The 21,262-nt window shown below is 42.0% G+C and overlaps 1 protein-coding gene across 7 annotated transcripts in view; it reads right to left on the bottom strand.

Annotated features, from left to right (window-relative positions):
* The window catches only part of GRIA3 (glutamate ionotropic receptor AMPA type subunit 3), a 267,816-nt gene that overhangs the window by 45,605 nt on the left and 200,949 nt on the right, over positions 1-21,262 (bottom strand). For all 7 annotated transcript variants that reach the window (XR_004622357.1, XM_034649234.1, XM_011234226.3 and 4 more), the window contains 2 exons: positions 11,179-11,555; positions 1,272-1,470 (listed from right to left, as the gene is read on the bottom strand). Coding sequence is in view for 6 of the 7 variants with exons in the window: in XM_034649234.1 (XP_034505125.1) it covers positions 1,272-1,470; positions 11,179-11,555 (576 nt within the window). In the remaining variant the exon portion in view is untranslated. The remainder of the gene's footprint in view (positions 1-1,271; positions 1,471-11,178; positions 11,556-21,262) is intronic.

Below are 21,262 nucleotides of genomic sequence, written 5' to 3'. Positions count from 1 at the left end.
TGGTAGAGGTGAGAAAGGGATATCCAGAGCCAATGAGAATTCTTGAAAGGGTCCCAGAACTAATGCTTTCTTTTTTAGGGAATGAAAACAGTTTTTAGCTAATTGCTATAATTTTAAGAAACATACTCCTGGTTTCCCAGGAAACAATTGGACAAATCTCATGATAATACATGCAGAAATCTATTTCTTACTGATTGCTTAAAATAAGCTGGTTTCGAACCAACATCTATTCACCCTGGACTTTGAGGAAAGGTCAGTAATTAGACCTGCCATCAATAACTTGATTATTGGTTGGAGAGACTAAACATTTCCCTTTTACCTCCTACGTAAGTGGCTTCTGGATCATTGCTACAAGCAGTTTTACTGGTGACAGTAGCAGGCAGTGGTAACGTATAGAATGGGCCTGTTTTCTAATCACCATACTTTCCTGCTTGGGGCAACGGAAGCAACTTTTGAGTTCTAAAACACTCCCCTGGTGGCCTTTCTTATAGTTCAGTTGGTACAGAACAAAGGTCTTGATAGTTTATGTAAAAGTGGCTTGTCCATCCTATGATCCTTCTATAATGTTCTGCTTCGATCTCCTTTCATCTTTCCTCTTGGCAGTGTTTATGCAGCATCACTAACCTCCGCTTGTGAATACCTTGCTGTTTCCCCCACTAAGATTTGGCTGATGATGGGGGGGGGCGGGCAAGGAATAAATGTACTCAAGAAATTAAAACAATTACCAGCTTCCCTGGAAATTGAATTATCAGCATGGATATGAGTCCTTGAAACAAGCGTAAAACATTTCAATAGGAAACCATTGTCTAAACTAGAATATGCAATTTGATAGTGTGTCACTCCTCAGAGTTTTAAGCGGAGTCATGTACCTACCTTCTGTGACCCACTGAGACACAAAATCCCTGCTTTTGTAAGAGCTAGAAAGGAGAATGCATATTATTTAGTTCAGTCCCCTTGTTTCTCAAGCAAGGCGATGGAGGCTGACAGAAGTGAAATGACTTGCCCAAGGACAAACAATCCCTGCATGGCAAGGGGGGGATTCAAACCAGGGAGCTTGAGCCTCACGCTCGATTTGCCACTTGCTATGCTGCACGCAAGTCTTAGTCGTCAACAATGAACTGGGTCACCAACCAAGCTGTGCTGTTAAGGCACTCTGCTTTGATAACATCCCCACACTCTCCCCACCCTCCCTTAAAAGCCCTGTGAATTTGCCTTTGTGAGAAGACGATAAAATAAAAAGCAGCCGGCCTAATTCACGGCAAAGCACTTACTCGGAAAAATTCTTTTGTTGAACCGGAGTCCAGGGTCCCATATGCAATTTCAGTCTGCTTAGCTAAGTCTTCGGCACTCTCTATGGGAGAAACCATCCTCTCCACGGTCAGAAAAGCAGCGAGATTGGCAGTATAGGAAGAAATTATGATCAGGGTGAAGAACCACCAAACCCCTCCGACAATGCGCCCGGACAGCGATCTGCGAGACAAAACAAAGACCAATCCAGACCCAGAGGGGCCGGAGTTCAGTTTAAAAACATCCTCGTCTTTATTTCTGGAAAGAGAAGTGGTTTCAGTATAGTCGAAGTAGATGATGTCAGGGAATTAAAACACCAAATAAGAGTAACACGTTCACAACATCCCACGTCATGGCAGAGATGATGATGGTGCATGCAGGACGCTCTTTGGACCTCTACCGCCTGCAAAGCCGGATTTTTTTTTAAATCCTCAGAAAAACATCATCTTTTCACCAGCTCCTGCTTACGCCTAAGAACTGCGCTATCAGATTCTCTTCCCCTGTGAGCTCTGCTGCGCTCGCCTGGGGGAGAAGGCTCCTGCCTCCTTTGAGGCCAGAGGTTCGCAGCCTGCAGGGTGGGATCACCTGGGATCTTTGCAAAAAAAAAAAAAAATCTCATGCTTAGGCCTACTCAACACCAGTTAAACCAGAGCCTGGCCAGTGGGACCCAGACATACATGTTTTAAAGCTCACCAGGTGATTGCAGGGCACAGCCGACGCTGCGGACCACTGACGTAAGCTGACGTCATGGGAGGAACACAGTCAAAAAGCCTCACGTATTTGAAGAGAAATGGGTCGGTGGAGGGGTACTCTTTACTCTGGGTTTAGTAGATTTAATAACGAGTTTTCCATTTTGTGGAGTTGGTCACCATGAGGCAAGGAGCGTGAGATAATATTTATTAGGATCTTAATAGAAATGGCTAGTGGGGCTCAGGAGCTTAGCTCCAGGGATCAAAACTCTCCCCTTTTACAAAGAAGCTTTAACACAAGACGGGCCTCAAGTGAAGTAGGAAACTAACTACCCGTACAACAGAATTTGCCAGGCGCTAAAAGGTTTGTTTGCACCCCTACATCCCTACCGACCCCCCCCTCCAATTAAGCAAACAAAACCATCCTCACCAGTCTGCCACGGAAATTCCTCAGATTGGAGTCACCCTCTGCATTTTCTTTAGGGGACTTGGTCAAAAGATTAATCAATAACTTCAATAGGACCTATTATCACATGATCTTGGATGAGTCGACCCAATTAGTAGAGAATGAGACAGAAGACGGGTAAGTTGTCATAAGGGACAATTTTGTTCTTAAACGTAGCTATGCCTTTGGCACTGCGTGGGGTGTTCGTGAAAACGCAGTTTCGGAATATCTGCACCGGTCTGCAGACCAAGCTGAGGAATACCTTTCCTCTATCAGTGATTCTCAACTCTGCCTGCACATCAATATCATCTGGGAAGCTTGAGACAAAACAAAACAAAACAGGACGAAGCGCACAAAAATGCCGGGGCTCCACCCCAGACCAATGAAATCAGACTCCCGGGGTGGGGGGGAGAGGGGGAGGGGGAGGTTAGGCCGAAGAGGCAGCATTTGTATAAAGCGCTGGTGTAGCCAGCATTGAGTGTCAAGGTCCTGCACCGTGGATGCTTCCGGGGGTAGGGTCTGTGGGAAGTCAGGGGGCAGTGAGCACCCCGGATTCTCAGGGGCGGGGTGCGGCTCATGCGGAGGCAGTTTGGTGTCCTTCACAGTGTTGCTGAAGGCTGGCTCTGGCTGCAGAAATGAAAATCTGGTCCCTAGGTTTTATAAAACATTGCCACGTTATCTCTAGGCTGGCTCTCTCTGTGGCAGAGCTCCATCCTGATGAGGCTTTGCTCTCCCGTGCCCAGAAAAGCTCACAGGAAAAGAATCCACCCTGTCATAAAGGCAGGAATAGGCGTAGGAGCCTGGCCCATCTCCAGGCTCTGTGGGAAGAGGGCAGTTCTGGGCTGAAAGCCAGCAAATCAAGCTCTTCTCTGTTGGTACTTGCATTTGACCACTTTGAAGCAAATTTAAATTCCTGTGTCCCAAGATAAACTCTTACTAGCCTCTGGAAAATTTCAGTTGTTTTTGGCTTTATTCTCTGGTCAAATAGTTTTGGCAGGTGTTTTGATAAATGGTGTTCTTTATTGATGGACTAAAACAAAACTACCTGAATTTTTAAAGTCTGTCATTCCTATTAGTTCCTGGATGCTTAAAACCACCCTTCCTTCTTTATTTTTGAACGCAATCACTTTCTGCCTTTCAGATGAAAATCTGCTTTGCAACAGATTTCTCTACTAAGAGTTATATTCTCTCAGGATCTCCTCTGGGAACATGTCTCTTTTAATCAGAAGAGGTAAAAACATCAGGATGAGGCAGAAAGAATGTGTTACACTTCCAAATGCTATATATTTACAGGATATTTCAGTTACGAATTTGGACCTTTATAGTTTTTCTTCATTGTTGCCATATATATTTAATTTATCCTCAACTGATCTGACCCTGGAAATAATGTTACCATATAGAAGATTACTGTTTCACAGTAGCATCTGTAGTAATAGGGTAGTAAAAATGATAACAATAATAGCTAACCCTTACCGAGCCCTTTCGGACTGTTCTGATTGCTTTGGGTTGACATGGGTCAACTCTTTCAATCCTTCCTCTCTATGGTTAGGTACTATTTTTACAGATTAGAAAACAGAGGCGTTTTACAGATAAAGACACTGAGGCACAGAGAGGCGAACTAGGAAATTAATAACCTATACTTACACAATAGGAAAGAAATGCCCACATTTTTGCACTAAAAACAGTCATAGTTTGTCTAAGCAAAACCGGAGCGGTGTATAGATTACAGAAGGTGCAATTTTCTGACAATAACTGAGAATTATAGTTGTAGGAAAAGCAAACATGTTTGGATAATTATTGTTTATTATCTGTTGTTCATTTGGAATGGAACTGGGAATGCCATCCTTATTTGGAGTGATGGGGTTTTCCCGAGACCAAGGGGAGAACTGATTTTGGAGTATTTCCAGATTCATGGTTTGGTATGGAAAGGGGTGTAGTAAGCTGCTGAGAATACCAATGGTAGTTTATGCATTGTCTCTTTGAAATGGGGAGAAAAATACAGTAATTTATGGAAATTGCACTTGTGCCATTCTGTTGAGGCTAATGGATTGTGTCTGTATGATCTAAACTCAAGCCTGCACATGCTAATCTGGTTATTTTGGCCACCATAATAGGTGACCCAGATAATCATGTGGTTGATCTGTAGGACTTAGCTGAGATTGGCTGTTGACATGACTGAAAATAAACCTAAACACAAAATGGTCATTTTTGTGTCCTCTTGTATACATGGCTATTGACTCGGGCAACTACGTGGTTAATATGATGATATTCCTCTGTGCATGGAGAATTTTGGTGACTGTCTACATAGAAATGGCATAATAGTACCCACAAGCCTCAGCAGAGATGGAAAAGGGGCTTCCTTGGAATCCGTGTGAAATGCACAAACTTGCTCAAGGCAGCAGTAGCTTTGACAAGAGTCTTGATGGAATTTCTATGGCTTTCTTTCCGTTATGGCATGAATGCCTAAGTCCTCTCACTGAGAAAAGGTACAGAGGAACTCACAGGGAAGAAGCTCTGTAAGAATTTTTACATTTCCCTTTTCTCATTAAGGAAACTATAGTCATTTAATAACCCACATTTCACATGGCTGCTATATAAAAAGTGACTGATGGGTCAGCCCCATGACATTTTTAAAAGGATCTATTAAAACAAGACAAGACTTTATAGTTGAGTTAAAAAGACCTGTCATTTTCCAGTTTCTTTCCCTCCATTAATGCAGCTTCAAAATGTTTAACATTCATTTCAAATAGTTTTGTTGCACAAGACAGATTTTGAGGTTGGCATAATGAAATGGCTATAAAATGCTGCACACTTGGTATTTATAAAAATGCATTATAAGGAGCATATCGTACCTTTCGAAGAAATGTAAGAGGAAGTGAATGAAAGTAGATCAGCAACGAGAGAAAAACGGACATAAAAACACTGCAAAATAATATACAATGCTCTTGTTATCTGTAATCATACGGAAGTAGAGTTTCCGAGTTAATAATAAAATGTATTTTATGACCTCTGAAATGGTAATAAAAGTGAGCTATGTGCTGTAACCTTCAGCCTGTAAGTAAATTTTGAAATCTGCACTTTACTAGCTTCGTAAGATTAAGAGCCGAAACTAACCGCTTCTATGCACAAACTCTTCCTCATGCTCTTTCTCCCCCCTGTTGTTTCTTCCAAAGTATGTATCTTTTCTACACTCTATTCAATGCCGATTCTATGACAGATTTTTTAAAAAAAATGTGCAGAATCAATCTTTGGCTCGTATAGTATTTTCTGATGGGGATAAGAAACCATCTCCTGAAGACTGAGAACTACGGCTTTCAGCCAGAAAAGTCATAAAATAGTTGCAATAAAAATCCTGCTATTACATCATTAATTGATCCCCACATCACTACTACTTTGAAAAGAATTTGCAGTAGGATGAGACACTGGTCAGACATCAGCAAAGAAAAGGCTATTGCTTAAAATGGAGCCCCTAAATCCTGTTGTCTTTGGTTCCATTCATTTAATACCGTTCGTGTCTTTTATTATTGGGCACGTGTTTTCCATTTGACGAAAGGATCTGTATGTCAACTAACCTGGACAGATGCCCTGCCTGCTCCTCTAAAGTATCTGATGTCTTGCAGAATCAGAGAAGAGTAATGCCTTGGGAATAATACGCACACAGTAATCAGATTCAAGTTAGTGTGCTCCCTCCAGTTTCTCTGCTAGTATTCCCCCAATCCTCCCGGCTTCAACTCCGTTAGCCCTCAGACGGCCCTGCAGCTTCAAAGAAAGTCAGCAGGGGGAGCATTTGTCTGGGAGGACTTGGACTTTGGACCGCTCCTCCAAGTTTTACAAAGGAAATAAATGACAGATTTAAAAAAATTGTAACATTCTGTCAATATCAGCAAATCATTATAGAATATACAATCAAAACATTTGCATGAGGTGTAACCCTTAAGGAGGGCACTATATGGATTCAAGAAGGCAAGTTCGTTGGTTATTTCTCATCAGAAATCAACTACGTGGCACTGACTACAATTTCAACCGTATTCCTAAGGAGTTTTAGGGACTAACCTGCAAGTAGAATATTAATTGTTAGTTTTTGTGCAATTAGGGTGGTGAGGAGCAGCCAGTTTAATAAAGGGAACAGCTACCCTTTGCCGAGAACTTACTATACGCCAGGTACTATGCTTTACATTTTACGGATGAGGAGCTGAGGCTTACTTAGCCAGATTTAGTAACGTGCCCCGAGTTACACAACTCCTAAGCAGATTGCGAATCCAGTGAGACTAACTCCAGCCCCCACGCACTTAACCCCTACAGGCTCCCTCCATCTGGCTACACCCACTGCGGATCTCCCCATCCCCCTCCAGGGGAAGAGGGTTGAGTGGAATCTCCTCATACTTCTCCCCACTGCCCCAATCAAATCAGTTTGTATTTGGATATAACCTCAGCTTCTCACATTGATTAGCCTCTCTAAAGGCGATTCAGCCTCCAGCTGAATTGTTGACTCCAAACAATGGGAGTAGTTGAAAATACCAAACCTAATATTGACATGGGCTCTTTAAGCTTCCAAGCCCCCGTCAATACCTTTATTTGATGGAAATACAATGATGCTCGGTGCTCCTCACGCTGATTTCACACTCTTTCACTCCGAGTGGACACACGCCCTGCAGCATTTTAAGTGCTCACTGCCTAAGCCTTTCTTTAACAACCCTGGGCAAAGGCAGAGTTTCATAGGAGGTTGGGAGACTGGGAAATAGTCCTGGGCACACACAGGAGGAAAAGAATGGAAGAAGCAATGCACCTTCAGGTCAGTAGTGGGAGGCAGTGTGTGGTAGTGGATACTGCTGGATCTTAAAGTCCCTATGACCCTGACCTCTACCACAGTATCTCTCTGCGTCCCGTGTTGTCTATGTTGTGAAAAAAGCAGCATGAAGTGGAGCGACTTAGGGTATGGAGTTGGAGTTAGGTTTGAATACTGGCTCTGCCATTAGCTGTGTGACTGCGCCAATTATTTACCCTGAGTGTCACCTTCCTCAACTTGAAGTACAAGGCGGCTGTGTTTCGAGGATTAAAATCCATAGGGTAATAATGCAGGCAAAGTGCGCGTACATGGCGGGAGCTCAGTGAAGGCTGTTGTCCCTCTGCCCTCAGGAAACAGAAGCAGTTGGGCTAATTTATCTGACATCTCCTCTTGCTATGATAGTTGATAGTTCTACTTTAAAATGTGGTCTTTTATAATTCCTTGAATTGCTTCAATTTTGGGAAAAGTCAGAGTGTACAATGCATGTTCACATTCGGAGCTGTCTGGAGAGTCTAGATTCTAAATGTGGCCATTAAACAGAAATAAAGTATAACGCTGGCATTTGCCGTCAAGGCAACCATGAATCTTAGAGCGCAACTATGTCATTAACAGGAATTTCGAAATCTGTTAATAGAAGAGCACATTTCAGTGGAATATTCTGTTATAAAACTGAGCACAAATATATAACCAACAGAGCTCTCAAGGCAAGGAGAAATAAGAATGCTCCAAAGTATAAAATTATCAAGAGGCTTAAAGATATAATTTCCTTTGAAGGACACAAAAGACAATATTGAAAGAGGGATCACCCATTTGGTAGAAAATATACAGAGTAATAATTTATTACTCAAAAGCACAAAAAGGAGAATATGTGTTACTCTAGACCAGTGTTATTCCATAGCCTGTGTGCCCCACTGCTGCGTTGAGCTGCAACCAGCATTTAAAATGTCATGGCATGCCGTGAGGGTAATGTTTGGTGACACTCGTGTTATATACGTGTTATATACATATATATACACACTGAGTCATGATGGAAAATGTATTTTGTACTGAGGAACATGGTCAAAAAGTTTGAAAGCCATTGCTCTATATGACAGTATCTAGTGCAGTATAATGAAATGTGTATCTTGGGGGAAAAAAAAGGATTTGATATATTTCAGTGCCACAGAAGAGCCACAGCTTAAATTCTGCTACAAAAAAAATCTATTCAGCTTGTCATTTGCAGGTCCTCATCTTTAAGTTAGGACTTAATGAAGCAATATGCTTAAATACTTCTAAAAACCGATAGCTTTTGAAGAGTCCTGTCTGAGTATACAGAGTAGTATGCAGCACTCCGGTGGGGATATCGCAAATTTAGTTTTGAAAATTCACTTACAGAAACCAATAAAATCCCCAGCCTTAATGACTCTTTAGCATTGCCTCAACACAGATTACCAGCCATGTTAAAAATCACTCAATTAGGGATCGTTCAGAAACCCTACTCTCCAAGTGAACATTTAAAAAAAATAAGAAAAGAAAGAAACTAGCAAAATAAATGAACTCCCAGATGGTATCGCAAAACGACACACATTGTAAGCACAAAAGGAACAGGGAGTGCAATCATTTGGAGTATCAGACCAAGCAGATGGAGAGTGGCAAAAGGTATGACTCAGACAAAAGAGGCTTGCCCCACAAATGTTACATTAGAAATGGGAAGATGGTTACCCGTGAGTTACACTGCAAATCTTCATTTGAAATGTTTCATGCTCCAGGTGGATAATCTTAAAATAAAGTATGCCGTAAAACCATAGTAGGTGACCTTCTGGGTCCTTATATTCTAAATGAATATCCCCATATGTTTGTATAATGGACTCTAGGCAGTTATGTGGATTAATGTTCAATTTTACCAAAACTACAACTTTTTATTTTAGAAAAAAACACACTCCCCCCCGATTTTGAAGATACCACATTTGCTTACAATATTTTATGATTATGAATTTGACACTGTTTTTGTTTAGGTAAATTACCATTTAAACTAAGTGGGCGAGATCCAGGACATTCACATTTCATATTTTCAATAGCTTCACTGAGATGAAATTTGCATCTCATCAAATTCACCAATGTGATGATTTTAGTCAGCTTAAGAGTTGTGTGGCCATTGCCACAATCCAGTTTTGGAACATTTCCCTCACCCTGCAAAGTTCCTTCACGCTCATTTGTGTTTAATCCTGACAGGGCCAGGACTAGGGTGAGACCAGTGAGGCATTTACCCCCCCCCCACAAAATTTAGAAGGGTACCAAAAATCTCGTTAATCAAGATAAATAACATTTTAGTGCAATATTCTTTAAAAATCAGGATTAATTCAAAAAACCCATGATGAACAAATATCAAAATTTTAAATAAAGACTGAATTTGCCCCTTGTGCTTGCTGTACTCAGCCTTGCATGCCTCAGCCTAATCCTTGTCCTTCTTAGCTTCTCTCTGCTCCCTTCAAGTCCCTAGACACTTTCTGTCTCTATGGATTTGCCTATCCTGGACAAACGGAATAATGCAATAAGGGACATCCAATAAACAGAATTCAATAAATGGAATCATATTGGCCTTTTGTGTCTGGCTTCTTTCATGTAGCATCATGTTTTCAAAGTTCGTCCACGTCGTAGCATATGGGTAGCTTGTTCTTCTGAATTGCCGAATGGTATTCCATCGGATGATAAGGCCCATTGTGTTCATCCATTCACTTGTTGATGGCCATTTGGGTTGTTTCCACTTGTTGGTTTTTATAAAGCTCCTATGAACACTTACAAGTCTTTGTGCGGATATAGGTTTTCTTTTCAGTAAATAACTAAGTGGAATTGCTGTCATATTTTAAGTGTGAGTCTAACTATAAGAGACTGCGGACCCATCTTCCTCTTTGGGGGCAGCATTTTGCATTCACACTACTAATGGATGAGAGCTATGCTCATTCTGCAGCCTCACCACCACTTGGTACTATCTTTTTTATTATAGCCATTCTAGAGGATATATAGAGGTATCTCACTGTGATTTTAATTTGCATTTCCCTAATGACTAATGATGTCGAGCATCTTTACATGTGATTATTAGCCGTTTGTATATCTTCTTTGGGGAAAGGTCTATTCAAATGTTTTGTCCATCTTAAAAATTGGGTTGTCTTTATATTGAGTTGCAAGAAATCTTTATTTATTCTGGATATAAGTCCTTTATCAGATGTATGATTTGCTAATATTTTCTCCCCGTCTGTGGCTTGTCTTTTCATTTCCATAATGATGTCTTTTGAAATGTTATGAATAGTTTTGAATTTTAATGAAGTCCAGTATGTCAATTTTTTAAAAAATGGATTGTTCTTTTTTTGTGTTTTGAAAACTCTTTGTCCAATTCGAAATCATAAGACTTCCCCTTAGGTTTTCTTTTTTTTTTCCTCTTATGTTTTCTTTTAGTACTTTTATAGTTTTAGTTATAAAACTTGGGTGAGATACTACAGTGAATAGTTCTAGGCAGTGTAAGAGTGAAATGAAAAAGGTAGGACACTGAAAGGGGAAAGTAGGAGGGCTTTTAAGAAGAGTTCTATATTCTTTCAAATTTTTTTCTAGATCCCATCTCTGGACAAATGAAAAAATATTTTAGCTCATTTAAGGAGGAAACCATGCCTGATTGATCTGCTTAAGACTTAGTATTAGCTTTATCCAAATAATATTAATATTAGCTGAAAATGCTGCCTTTATCCAGAATCCAAATGTTTGCTATAATATGTATAAATATACGATACCATAGAAATGCATGAAAGACATTCAGAACAACACCGATAACACACTCACTTCATGGACGCAAGCAAACAAAATGGCTTGATGATAATTTGTCGTTGGATGGAATGTTAAATGAAAGAAAGCTGGACTTGAGATGGGTGAATACCAGATGTACGTGAATGGATCATGGCCACAGAATGCAAAGAGGCATTGGGTATGACATGGAAACAAACCTTGGAGAAATATCACATCCTTGCTGCATAAAGGCACCCAAGGAAAACCAAAGACTGTTAAATATTCCAAATTCATTTGGAGGATCGGGAGGGCTTTGCGGGTCACGGGGTTCTTCATTGTTGTCTTCCAAGTGCCATTCATAGGGGCTGAATCTGCTGACTAGGAAAAGAACTACGCTGACTCCAATGTAAGCAAAGACGATACACATCCAGATTTCGTAAGCCAAGGGATCCAGGAACGAGAATACGCCTGGTTTTGACTTCTGAGGCTTCTTTATCATGATGGAGATGCCCAGGCTCATAAATGGCTTTGAGAAATCTATGACTTCTTCACGGACCAAGGTTATAGTGAGTGGAGCAACAGCTATATCAGCCCTCTGGAAAAAAAAATGGACTTTTAGAGACAGTACTTCCATTCGTCGTTTGCCACTTACTATACCTCTTTGGTGGAAATATAAACTCTTAGATCACTACAACCGATTGATTTGTCAATGCTTTGGTCAGAAGAGTAGTAGCAATTCGATGGGTTCTAAAATGCTTTAACTTGATGGTAAGGTAAGGGAAGGACACCATTGACATTTTGTCCTTTGCGACCTATTGCCTTAGGGTAACCGACTCAATGTTTTTCTTAGAATTTTTTTGCTATCTTGCAACTCAACTTGTATTCCCTTGTGACAGATCACTGTTTAACTCTCTCTTTCTTTAAAGTAAGTTCTACACTTAACGTGGGGCTTGAACTCATGATCCTGAGATTAAGAGCTGCATGCCCTACCGACTGGGCCAGCCAGGTGCCCCAAACACTGCTTAACTCTCGTTTTTTTAAAGACTTATTTATTTATTTGGGAGGGGGGAGTCGGAAGGGGCAGAGACAGAATCTCAAGCAGACTGCGTGCTGAGTGCAGTGCCCAGTGCAGGGCTTGATCCCACGACCCTGAGATCATGACCTGAGCTGAAACGAAGAGTCAGACACTTAACTGACTGAGCCACCCAGGCACCCCAACTCTTGTTTTTTTAATTTTAATTTTCATGCTCTTATGTCTTAGCTCCCTCCTGTGACTGGGAATTTTTGAGAGGCAAGCACATAGTCTAGACTTCTTATATGTGCCTCCCTCCCCACCATGAGGTTATTATTATTCTTGAATTATTTTTTTCAGAGCATGTCTGTAAAAACATAGGTTCTTTAAAGGCAGGGACTCAATCTTCGGGGTTTTTTTTTTTTTTTGGTATCTATCACTGCAGCACATCCTAAATAAAGAAACTATGGATCTTAGAAAATAAGTTGTTGACTATTGAACATAATCTATGCAAACATGAAAGAATTCTGCATGGGCAATAACAAAGGTAAAGCAGTTATTAGGATACATATTAATTTCTCTAGGAAGCCATCATGCCTAGTGATAAATATCAGTGTAGCACTCACGAGTACTGGATCAATAAAATAAATGTCAGTAGTGCCCTTATAATGGGCTCAGGCAAAGGCAGGCAAAAACAAAAATGTTTTTCTATTAATCCCATGAAAAAAGGCACTAGGAATTTTTCTTTTCTTTCCAGCACTAGCAATTTCTGCACTTACTTCTTTGGTCTTCCACAGTTGTTCCTCTACAACAGGAGTGCGCTTAGTAGGCTTTAGTCTGGAGCCAGGCCTTAAAATACACGCTTAGAAAATACTTCTAAGGAAAGCCTTTTGGATGGTATATCAGATATGAAGTAAAAACACCAATTTTGGGGTGCCTGGGTGGCTCAGTCAGTTAAGCACCTGACTCTTGATTTTGGCACAGGTCATGATCTCAGGGACATGAGATTGAGCCCCGTGTCAGGCTTCATGCTGGGTGTGGAGCCTGCTTAAGATTCTCTCCCTGCCTCCCCCTCTACCCCTCGCCCCACTTGCTCATGCATGCAGATACTCTCTCACCTCAAAACAAAAACAAAAGCAAAAGGACCAATTTTGATAATTTTTTTACATTAAACAGAGTTATACCTCAATATCCTTACCAGTGGGGAGAAGTGGAGGAGGAATGATAAAGTCTGAGATAGAGGATGTTTTAGAAGAAATGTTTAACTACCTTGAGTCCCATAGGGTGACTCAAACTGATTAAAAAACGATCTTAATTAATTTAAAGGGAAACACAGATAATAAACAGCCAGCTAACATTTATTCAGTGCTTACTCTGTGTATAAGCACCTCGTGTATATTATCTTATTTAATTTTCTCAGCAAACTTAAGGTTGGCACATAATAATTCCCATGTTAAAGAAGGAGAAACTGAGGCCTAGGATCAGAACCCTGGTCTTCAGATTTCAGAACTCACGTGCTTTTTTTCTTTCAGGTTTTTATTTACATTCTAGTTAGTTAACATATAGTATAATATTGGTTTCGGAGTAGAATTTAGTGATTCATCACTTATGTGTAACACCCAGGGCTCATCACAACAAATGCCCTCCTTAATGCCCATCACCCAGTTAGCCTATCCCTCCACCTACCTCCCCTCCAGCAACCCTCAGTTTGTTCTCTCTCTTTTTTTTTTAAAGATTTTATTTATTTATTTGACAGAGATAGAGACAGCCAGCGAGAGGGGGAACACAAGCAGGGGGAGTGGGAGAGGAAGAAGCAGGCTCCCAGTGGAGCAGGGAGCCGGATGTGGGGCTCGATCCCAGAACGCCGGGATCACGCCCTGAGCCGAAGGCAGACGCTTAACCACTGTGCCACCCAGGTGCCCCCCTCAGTTTGTTCTCTAGAGTTAAGAGTCTCTTACGGTTTGCCTTCCTCTCTGATTTTTTTATTCTTTCCCTATATTCCCTATATTCCCTATTTTTTATTCCTTTCCCTATATTCATCTGTTTTGTTTCTTAAATTCCACATGAGTGAAATCATATGGTATGTCTTTCTCTGATTTATTTCATTTAGCATCATATACTCTAGCTCCATCCATGTCATTGCAAATGGCAAGATTTCATCCTTTTTTATGGCTGAGTAATATTCCATTGTGTGTGTGTGTGTGTGTGTGTGTGTGTATATATATATGAATATATATATGAATATATACGTATATATATGAACATATGTACATGAATATACACACACACAATGGAATATATATACTACCTCTTTTTGATCCATTCATCAGTTGATGGACATTGGGGCTCTTTCCATAATTGGGCTATTGTTGATAGTGCTGCTAGAACTCATGCTTTTAACCACCACAATGTCCTGACTCCATAGATATGTGCAGATTTCTACTCTACACTGTTTTTATGTACGATAATTAACCCCTCTCAGATTCACTCCAGTGCATATTTGAGTGCCTATTCTGTCCCAAGCACTACTCTTGAGGCTGGGGATGAAGCAGCGAGCAAGAGAGACAATGCAGACAAAACTCCTTATCCTCGTGGAGGATGTCCTATAGCCCAGGGGGAGTTGCAGAAAGTATGTGTTTCTTAAAGCCAAGAGCCCACTGATCAAATCTACCCGGTTGGCTCACTACCATCTCAAACTCCCCATTTCTGAAGTTAAATCCATCATCTATCACAGGAAAGCTGATCTCTTCGAAGTCTGTGAGTGATGCTTATTCCAAGCTTTTTGGAGTCTCTAATCCTTACCAGCTCCACCCCCCCCCACAGGTGATCTTGCCTCTTTCTTTTTTTTTTTTTTTAAAGATTTTATTTATTTGAGAGAGAGAAAGAGAGAGAGAGCGAGCGCATGAGCAGGGGAGAAGGACAGAGGTAGAGGGAGAAGCAGGCTCCCTGCTTCCCGACACAGGGCTCGATCCCAGGACCCTGAGGTCATGACCTGAGCCCAAGGCAGATGCTTAACCAAATGAGCCACCCAGGCACCCCAATCTTGGCTCTTTCTTTACTGAGATGGGAGCCAACTGAGACAAGCTCTATTGTCTCCGTGTCCTTTTCCTTCTCAACATAGTGCTGTGTCTTCACCTATTCCTTCTTTTTAAAAAAAAATTTTATTTTTTCTTAAGTAGGCTCCACGCCGCATGTGGGGCTCCAACTCACGACCCCAAGTTCAAGAATTGCAAGTTTTTATTGACTGAACCAGCCAGGCGCCCCGATTCACCTATTCCTTTTGTCGTTCCCATCTCATAGCAAATGAACTTTCTAAGGCTTAATCCACTTATTCCTAGCGTCCCATAGTCTTCTGTCTCTTCTTAAAACTCAGCTCCCTTTGTTCTCTTGTACTAATTTTTCCTTCTCACCCTATCCCAATGGTTCTCAATGGGTGGTTTCCCGGACTAGCAGTATCAGAGTCACCTGGGAACTTGTTAGAAATGCCAATTCTCAGGCCCTATCCCCGATGTATGGAACAAGAAGCACAACGGGCGGGATTCAGCTGGCCCTCCAGGTGATTTGAATGCTCACTGTCATTTGAAAACCATTAATTGATCTTACTCACTTAAAATCATACTCAGGTAATTCTGTTTACTGACAGCCTAAAAGGAAACACAAAGCGGTCCTCCCACCTTCCTCTGATTCTGCTACCTTCTTAACCATATGGCATCTTTCTCTCTCACTGTGGTCTTCTTGAAAAAATACACCTTTGCTATCTCTTGATTTTAACACGACTTTGTCCTTATAAAACACCTGTGATCTACCTTCCATCCCCTCCGATTTACTGACATTGCTTCTTCAGTTATATACTTGGTTGCCATACCAAATTCAAAGTCCTTCCCTCAGATGTCACCTGCTCATGGGACACTACTGCCCTTTTGAACAAAGTACCCTCTTTCCTTGGCTCTCTGACACCGAAGACTATAGCTTCTCCTCCTATCTCTCGAATGTTCCTTCTCTGGCTTTTCTTCCCAGTTCTGCTCTCTCGGCCAAGGTGTGACTGTGTAGCCCCATAGTCTAGTCACGGGGCCTGGCTTAGGAGATAGTCAGTGAAGGTTTGTGGAGTAAGCAAGACTCCTTTAAGGGACTGTCCTTCACTTTCTCCCTTCAGTATTATTTTTGTCCCCTCAGTATTATTACCCATGGCTTCAACACTCCCCTCATTGCCACTAACTCCTGAATCGCCAGTTCTGCATTTATAACTGGACAGAAGCCAAACCCAAATTTTACCTATTTTACCCTTTTGCCTGGGGCCAGATCTGATCTTAGAAACAAAAGCTACTGAGGAGAATGGAATTGGCCAGAAAGCTAGTGGGAGTTTTTTGGCAGAGCCTGCCTCAGCTAGAAAGAGGCTTGTCGTGCCAACAGAATTCACAGATGAAGCCACCTTCTATCCTTGCCAATGTGTTTCTGCCTCCATGCAAATGCCCCACTCGTATCATTTCCCATTTGATCTCATTTGAATTTAACTACTTAATTTAACTAGTTTTTGGTCATTTAAGTCTAAATAATTGATTGTTCTAAGAGAAATGGCCATTTCCTTGTTTTGGAAGGCAGAAATAAGGGGCATTTGAGAAAATCACTTTGGATTGAATTTCGGGGAATTGGGCTCTTTTCAAGCAGGAAAAAGAAAGGAGTCTGAGAATCTTGACACCCTCTATGAGGGAAAAAAAACCACCTCAGCAACAAACACCCACCAGATGATAAGCACAGCTGAACACTAACAAGAGGTGGCTAGATAGACAAAGCGGGGCTTCTTGTCTGGTTCCCAGGAATATGCAGCAAAAGAACAGATTCCCAAAGGAAGCCATTCCTAGTATGGAGTACTATTGAAGTCACGTAAGACAACAGAAAGAATCTGCTCCCCTCAGGCACTTGCCTTTTTTCCTGTCTGGCTTTTTTTTTTTTTTTAAGGATTTTATTTATTTATTTTGGAGAGTGAGAGAGAGTACACACGCATGAGCATGGGGAGAGCCAGAGGGAAAGAATCTCGAATAGACTCCCCGCTGAGCACAGAGCCTGACCTCATGACCTTGATGAAGTCACGACCTTGAGGTCAAGACCACAGCCAAAACCAAGAGTTTCGGATGCTCAACCGACCGCACCACTGGGACGCCCCAGGACTGTTTCTTTCTTAGGAGCTTTTCCAGAGAAGGTGGAGTTTGTCTGTTTTTTGGAGGGTGCTCCCTCGATGAAGAATAGCATTAAGTCTGATGTGGACCTGGCTCCAAAATGAGATTTCCCATGCTGAACCTTAAAAAAAGACCTATTACAGCCGGAAAATACAAAGGACTAGCAAAAAGCAGGCAGAAGAAGGCTCATCCAATGGAAAGGAAGGAGCAAGGATGGCCAGCAGGGTAGTGGACTTAACAACCCCTCCCATCTTTTATATGCCTGCCTGGTGGAACCAACTCAGCAGGACTGTCCCGTCAGCTCGTGGGCAGCTGCGGAGAAGCCCTTGCCCTCTGCCACCACTATCCCCTTGTCCATATGAAAAGGATGTTGCAATGATCCGTTATTTCAGAGCCCAAGATCTGCTGGGCATCCTGTCGGTGGGGCAATCAACCTGATTAGTAAGGAAAATAGAAGGAGCAGGTAATTAGTGTCACAAAACACCCATTTAGCTCTCCTGGAACCACCACGGCACGCAGAGGAGGGGAAAGGTCATTTCCAAGGCAGGTTGAAGATTTAGGAGGCCAACGGTGATGAAAAAGTGAGAAAGGCAACTCCCCAGACGGCATTCCTTTCCTGGTCTCTGCTCCTTACAGGAGTCAGCTGTGGCTGGGAGAGAGGGTTAAGAATGATCGATGGGGCTAGGGAGGGGGTGAGGTGCTGACTCCCTAGTGAAGTGCCTCTCACTTCCGGTGTCCTGAACCAGTCAGCGGCCATCGGTCCTCGAGCTTCGGCCTCTGCTAGGAACAGCAGTAGGCAGGCCGTTTTCTCAAATCTAGGCGGGTAAGCTGGGTGGTATGGAGGTGCCTCAGGTAAAGGATAAAAACCAGCAAATGGAAAGAGCTCGCGGTAAGAGTTTGCTAGTGCTTTTGCTTGCATCTTGACTACTTAAAGCATTTTAATCAAGCAGCTTAGGAGTGGCTGTGTGGGCTCAGTAAACACGCCAAATTAGGTTTGGTTTTTCCACTCACCAGTGGCAAACCTGGAGGAACTGCATTATTGGAGGGGATTTAACCTAAGGGGATTTATAATCCTTTTCATAGGTGGGTTGCCAAAGTTGTAAATTTCATAAAATGTAAAAACCAACAAACTCCTATGTATAGGGATGATACACTTTAGAGTCTGACAGGTTTAAGACAGAAATGACAATTTAAATGGCGTTTAAAACATTTTTTTTTGAGCTGAAAGGCTTATGTTGTATCTTAAAATATTTTCATCTGATGTAAAGCTTATAACCAACCTGGAGACGACGCATGAGCAGAAGCTTGTCAGTCGCCATTTTAAAGCACTTTCTGAAAGCAAGGGGGAGGACGGGAGAGGGAAGGCAATGTATTGGTGTTATACATTGATATTATATGCAGGGCGCCTGGGTGGCACAGTCGGTTGAGTGTCCGACTCTTGGTTTCAACTCAGGTCATGATCTCAGGGTCCTGGGATGGAGCCCCTCTTTGGGCTCCATGCTCAGCAGGGAGTCTGCTTGAGATTCTCTCTCCCTCTCCCCCTCCTGCTCATGCTCTCTCTCTCTCTCTCTCAAATAAATAAATAAATCTTTAAAAAAGATTCTATGCTGGCCAAGAGAACAGGCAGACATGAACTGATCCCTTATCCCTGCATCAATCATAAGGTTCTAGTAGCCTTTGGAAGATATTTCCTTTGGAAAGTTTAAATGTGTTGGAGAAAGGAGTGGACAGAATCAAGCTACTAGACAATAGGAATATAATTGGACACGTTGAAGGCAGGACTTACACTGCTTTATTGGCTGTACTCTGTGGGATATTTACTGTCTGCAATTGTTTAGATCTGGAGAAAGGGATGAGGTCTATTTAAATCTGTTCAACAAGAAGCAGTGTCACAACAGGATCTCCTCGTCTGCTTAGCCAGAACAGATGTCCCAGTCTAGATCTATTGGTTAGGGCTCCTCGTCCTTGGGGAGCGGAGAGAGTTAAAGACAAAGTGAAGATAAAGGAGTATCCCGGGAGCTGGGTAAAGGCCTTGCGAGACCGAATTTGGTTGGTAATCTTTCCACACCCTCTCTGCTCAGAATGGCAGACTTCCATGCATCATTAATGCTCCTTCCTGGAGTTCATATACATCATTTGGAAGAGAGGGGCACTTTTATCAAACCATCAGCCCTTCTGCCAAAGCCCAGTGTAATCACCTGAAGAATAGAAGAGAATATTTGGCGTCTGTTACTGCACCCTTGATTCTCTGCCTTTTAGCTGGAAGGACAGATCGACTTTCTGTCTTTCTTAATGGAAAATGAATCTATCTTAGGATAGTGACAACCTAAGAGATAATTTCTTCTAGGTAGAGAAATGTCAGTGTGAGTAGCATCTATAAAATTGCCATTTGTCCTGGGAGTGTGAGGAGTCTGAGGGTGCCCAGGGGATGTGACCTGGAATCAAGCATCCCCCACCCCCTTCTCCATCCCCAAGCTCTCTGCTCTCTTCTAAGCCAGAGGTACCAATCTGGGCAGTGCTTTGGCCTTTCCTAAGGCAGCTCTTTCCCTCCTGTCTTTATCTTTAGTTCTAAGTGCTGAGAACATAAGGAACACAGCAGCTGCCTGCTGGCAGGCAACCCTTTGTCAATTACGACCTCAATTTTTTTTCCAGCCCTTTTCCTGACTCTCTTTTTCTGTTAGATCATCTCTCCTCTCAAAGGGCAGAAAACCCCAGCTGTAGATTTTGGGTTTTCAAAGATTTCACGTGATAACTAGGGACGTGCATTACATTACATTACTAAGCAGAATGGGTATTGTGGATGGAAAGGCTCATAATCCAACTAGATTGTAAGCCCCTTGAAGGCAGGCGGCGATGTCCCATCTGATACAATACCAATCTCCCTGCAGTTTGACAAGCTTAGTAAACTGAGCCAGTGTGACCCGGTGGACAGAGCATGGGCCAGGAGTCATGAAACCTGAGTTATAGTCTAAGCTCTGCCAAGCTGTGTGATTTTGTCACCTTGTCACAATCTCCTCCACCATTCCTGTCATCCCTGTCTTATGTCAGGCCTTGCTTGGTTTACCCAAATGGCAGTCCTAAAGGCCAATCCTGGATGATCCCTATATTTATCTGTAAAACGAATGAAACGGTAGGCTAAAAGATGTCTAAGAGCCCTGTTAGCAACAAAATGTTTTTAAATGTCCTCTTAAAACACATGCTATTTTGGAGCCATAAAAACCTGTGGTGTGTAAGCCATTTAAGCTGGGGACAATTACCATGTGGTGATGTTATAGACATCCAGCTCAAAATCAAAACCGCTAAAAACAGGTGGACAGTTTCAAGTCCATAATGTTCTGAAGAGCTTACATAATGGGGCACATTGTGTCCTACTGACGTTTGTTTCAAAAATAGCCTTCTTAGCAATACAAGGTGCCCCAAACATCAACCTTGATTTGGTTTTCTTTAGAGGGAAAAGAAAACCATTTAGGAATCATCTGAAAAGAGGCTGATCGGGCTTCTTTCTTCCTGAACAAATTTAATTCATTTTGATTCTTTCTTGAGACTTTATGGTAGATACTAAAATCTTCGCAAAGCTTTTGTCATCTCTGCCTTTCTTCATTTTTTTTCCTACTCTGATCTGTTTTACATGCTAAAGGCATAAGAGAAAATTCCCTAAGGATAAAGCTGTGCCTATGTGTGTAGTTTTCATGTTCCTCGCAAGAGATAGTTCCCATCCCCCACCCCTACCACCCTGGTTTTTTAAGTCGACTCCACACCCATTACAGAGCCCAATGTGGGGCCTGAACTCACGACCTGAGCTGAGATCAAGAGTCAGATGTCCAACTGACTGAGCCACGCAGGCGCCCCACTTTCCTTTTTTTTCTTAAACAACTTGCAAACTACAAGATGCCAGGCTTGCCAGAAATGAATGCCTGCATTTTCACTTCTCTCCCTTTCTATCATTGAAAGAGAAGTGGAAAACTTGCCAATGCTGAAAGATTAAGACTTTTAAATGAAGATGAGGACACATTCAGCTTATGAGATCATCTGCCTGAACAGAGAGGTCTTATCCAAGCATGACAAGAACATCCATTTTTCATAGCCACAAGTTTTAGGGGAAAGTGGAATTCAGCA

Source organism: Ailuropoda melanoleuca, chromosome X, assembly GCF_002007445.2.
Source record: "Ailuropoda melanoleuca isolate Jingjing chromosome X, ASM200744v2, whole genome shotgun sequence".
Taxonomy (NCBI): Eukaryota; Metazoa; Chordata; class Mammalia; order Carnivora; family Ursidae; genus Ailuropoda; species Ailuropoda melanoleuca.
This window is presented reverse-complemented; position numbering and strand designations above follow the sequence as displayed.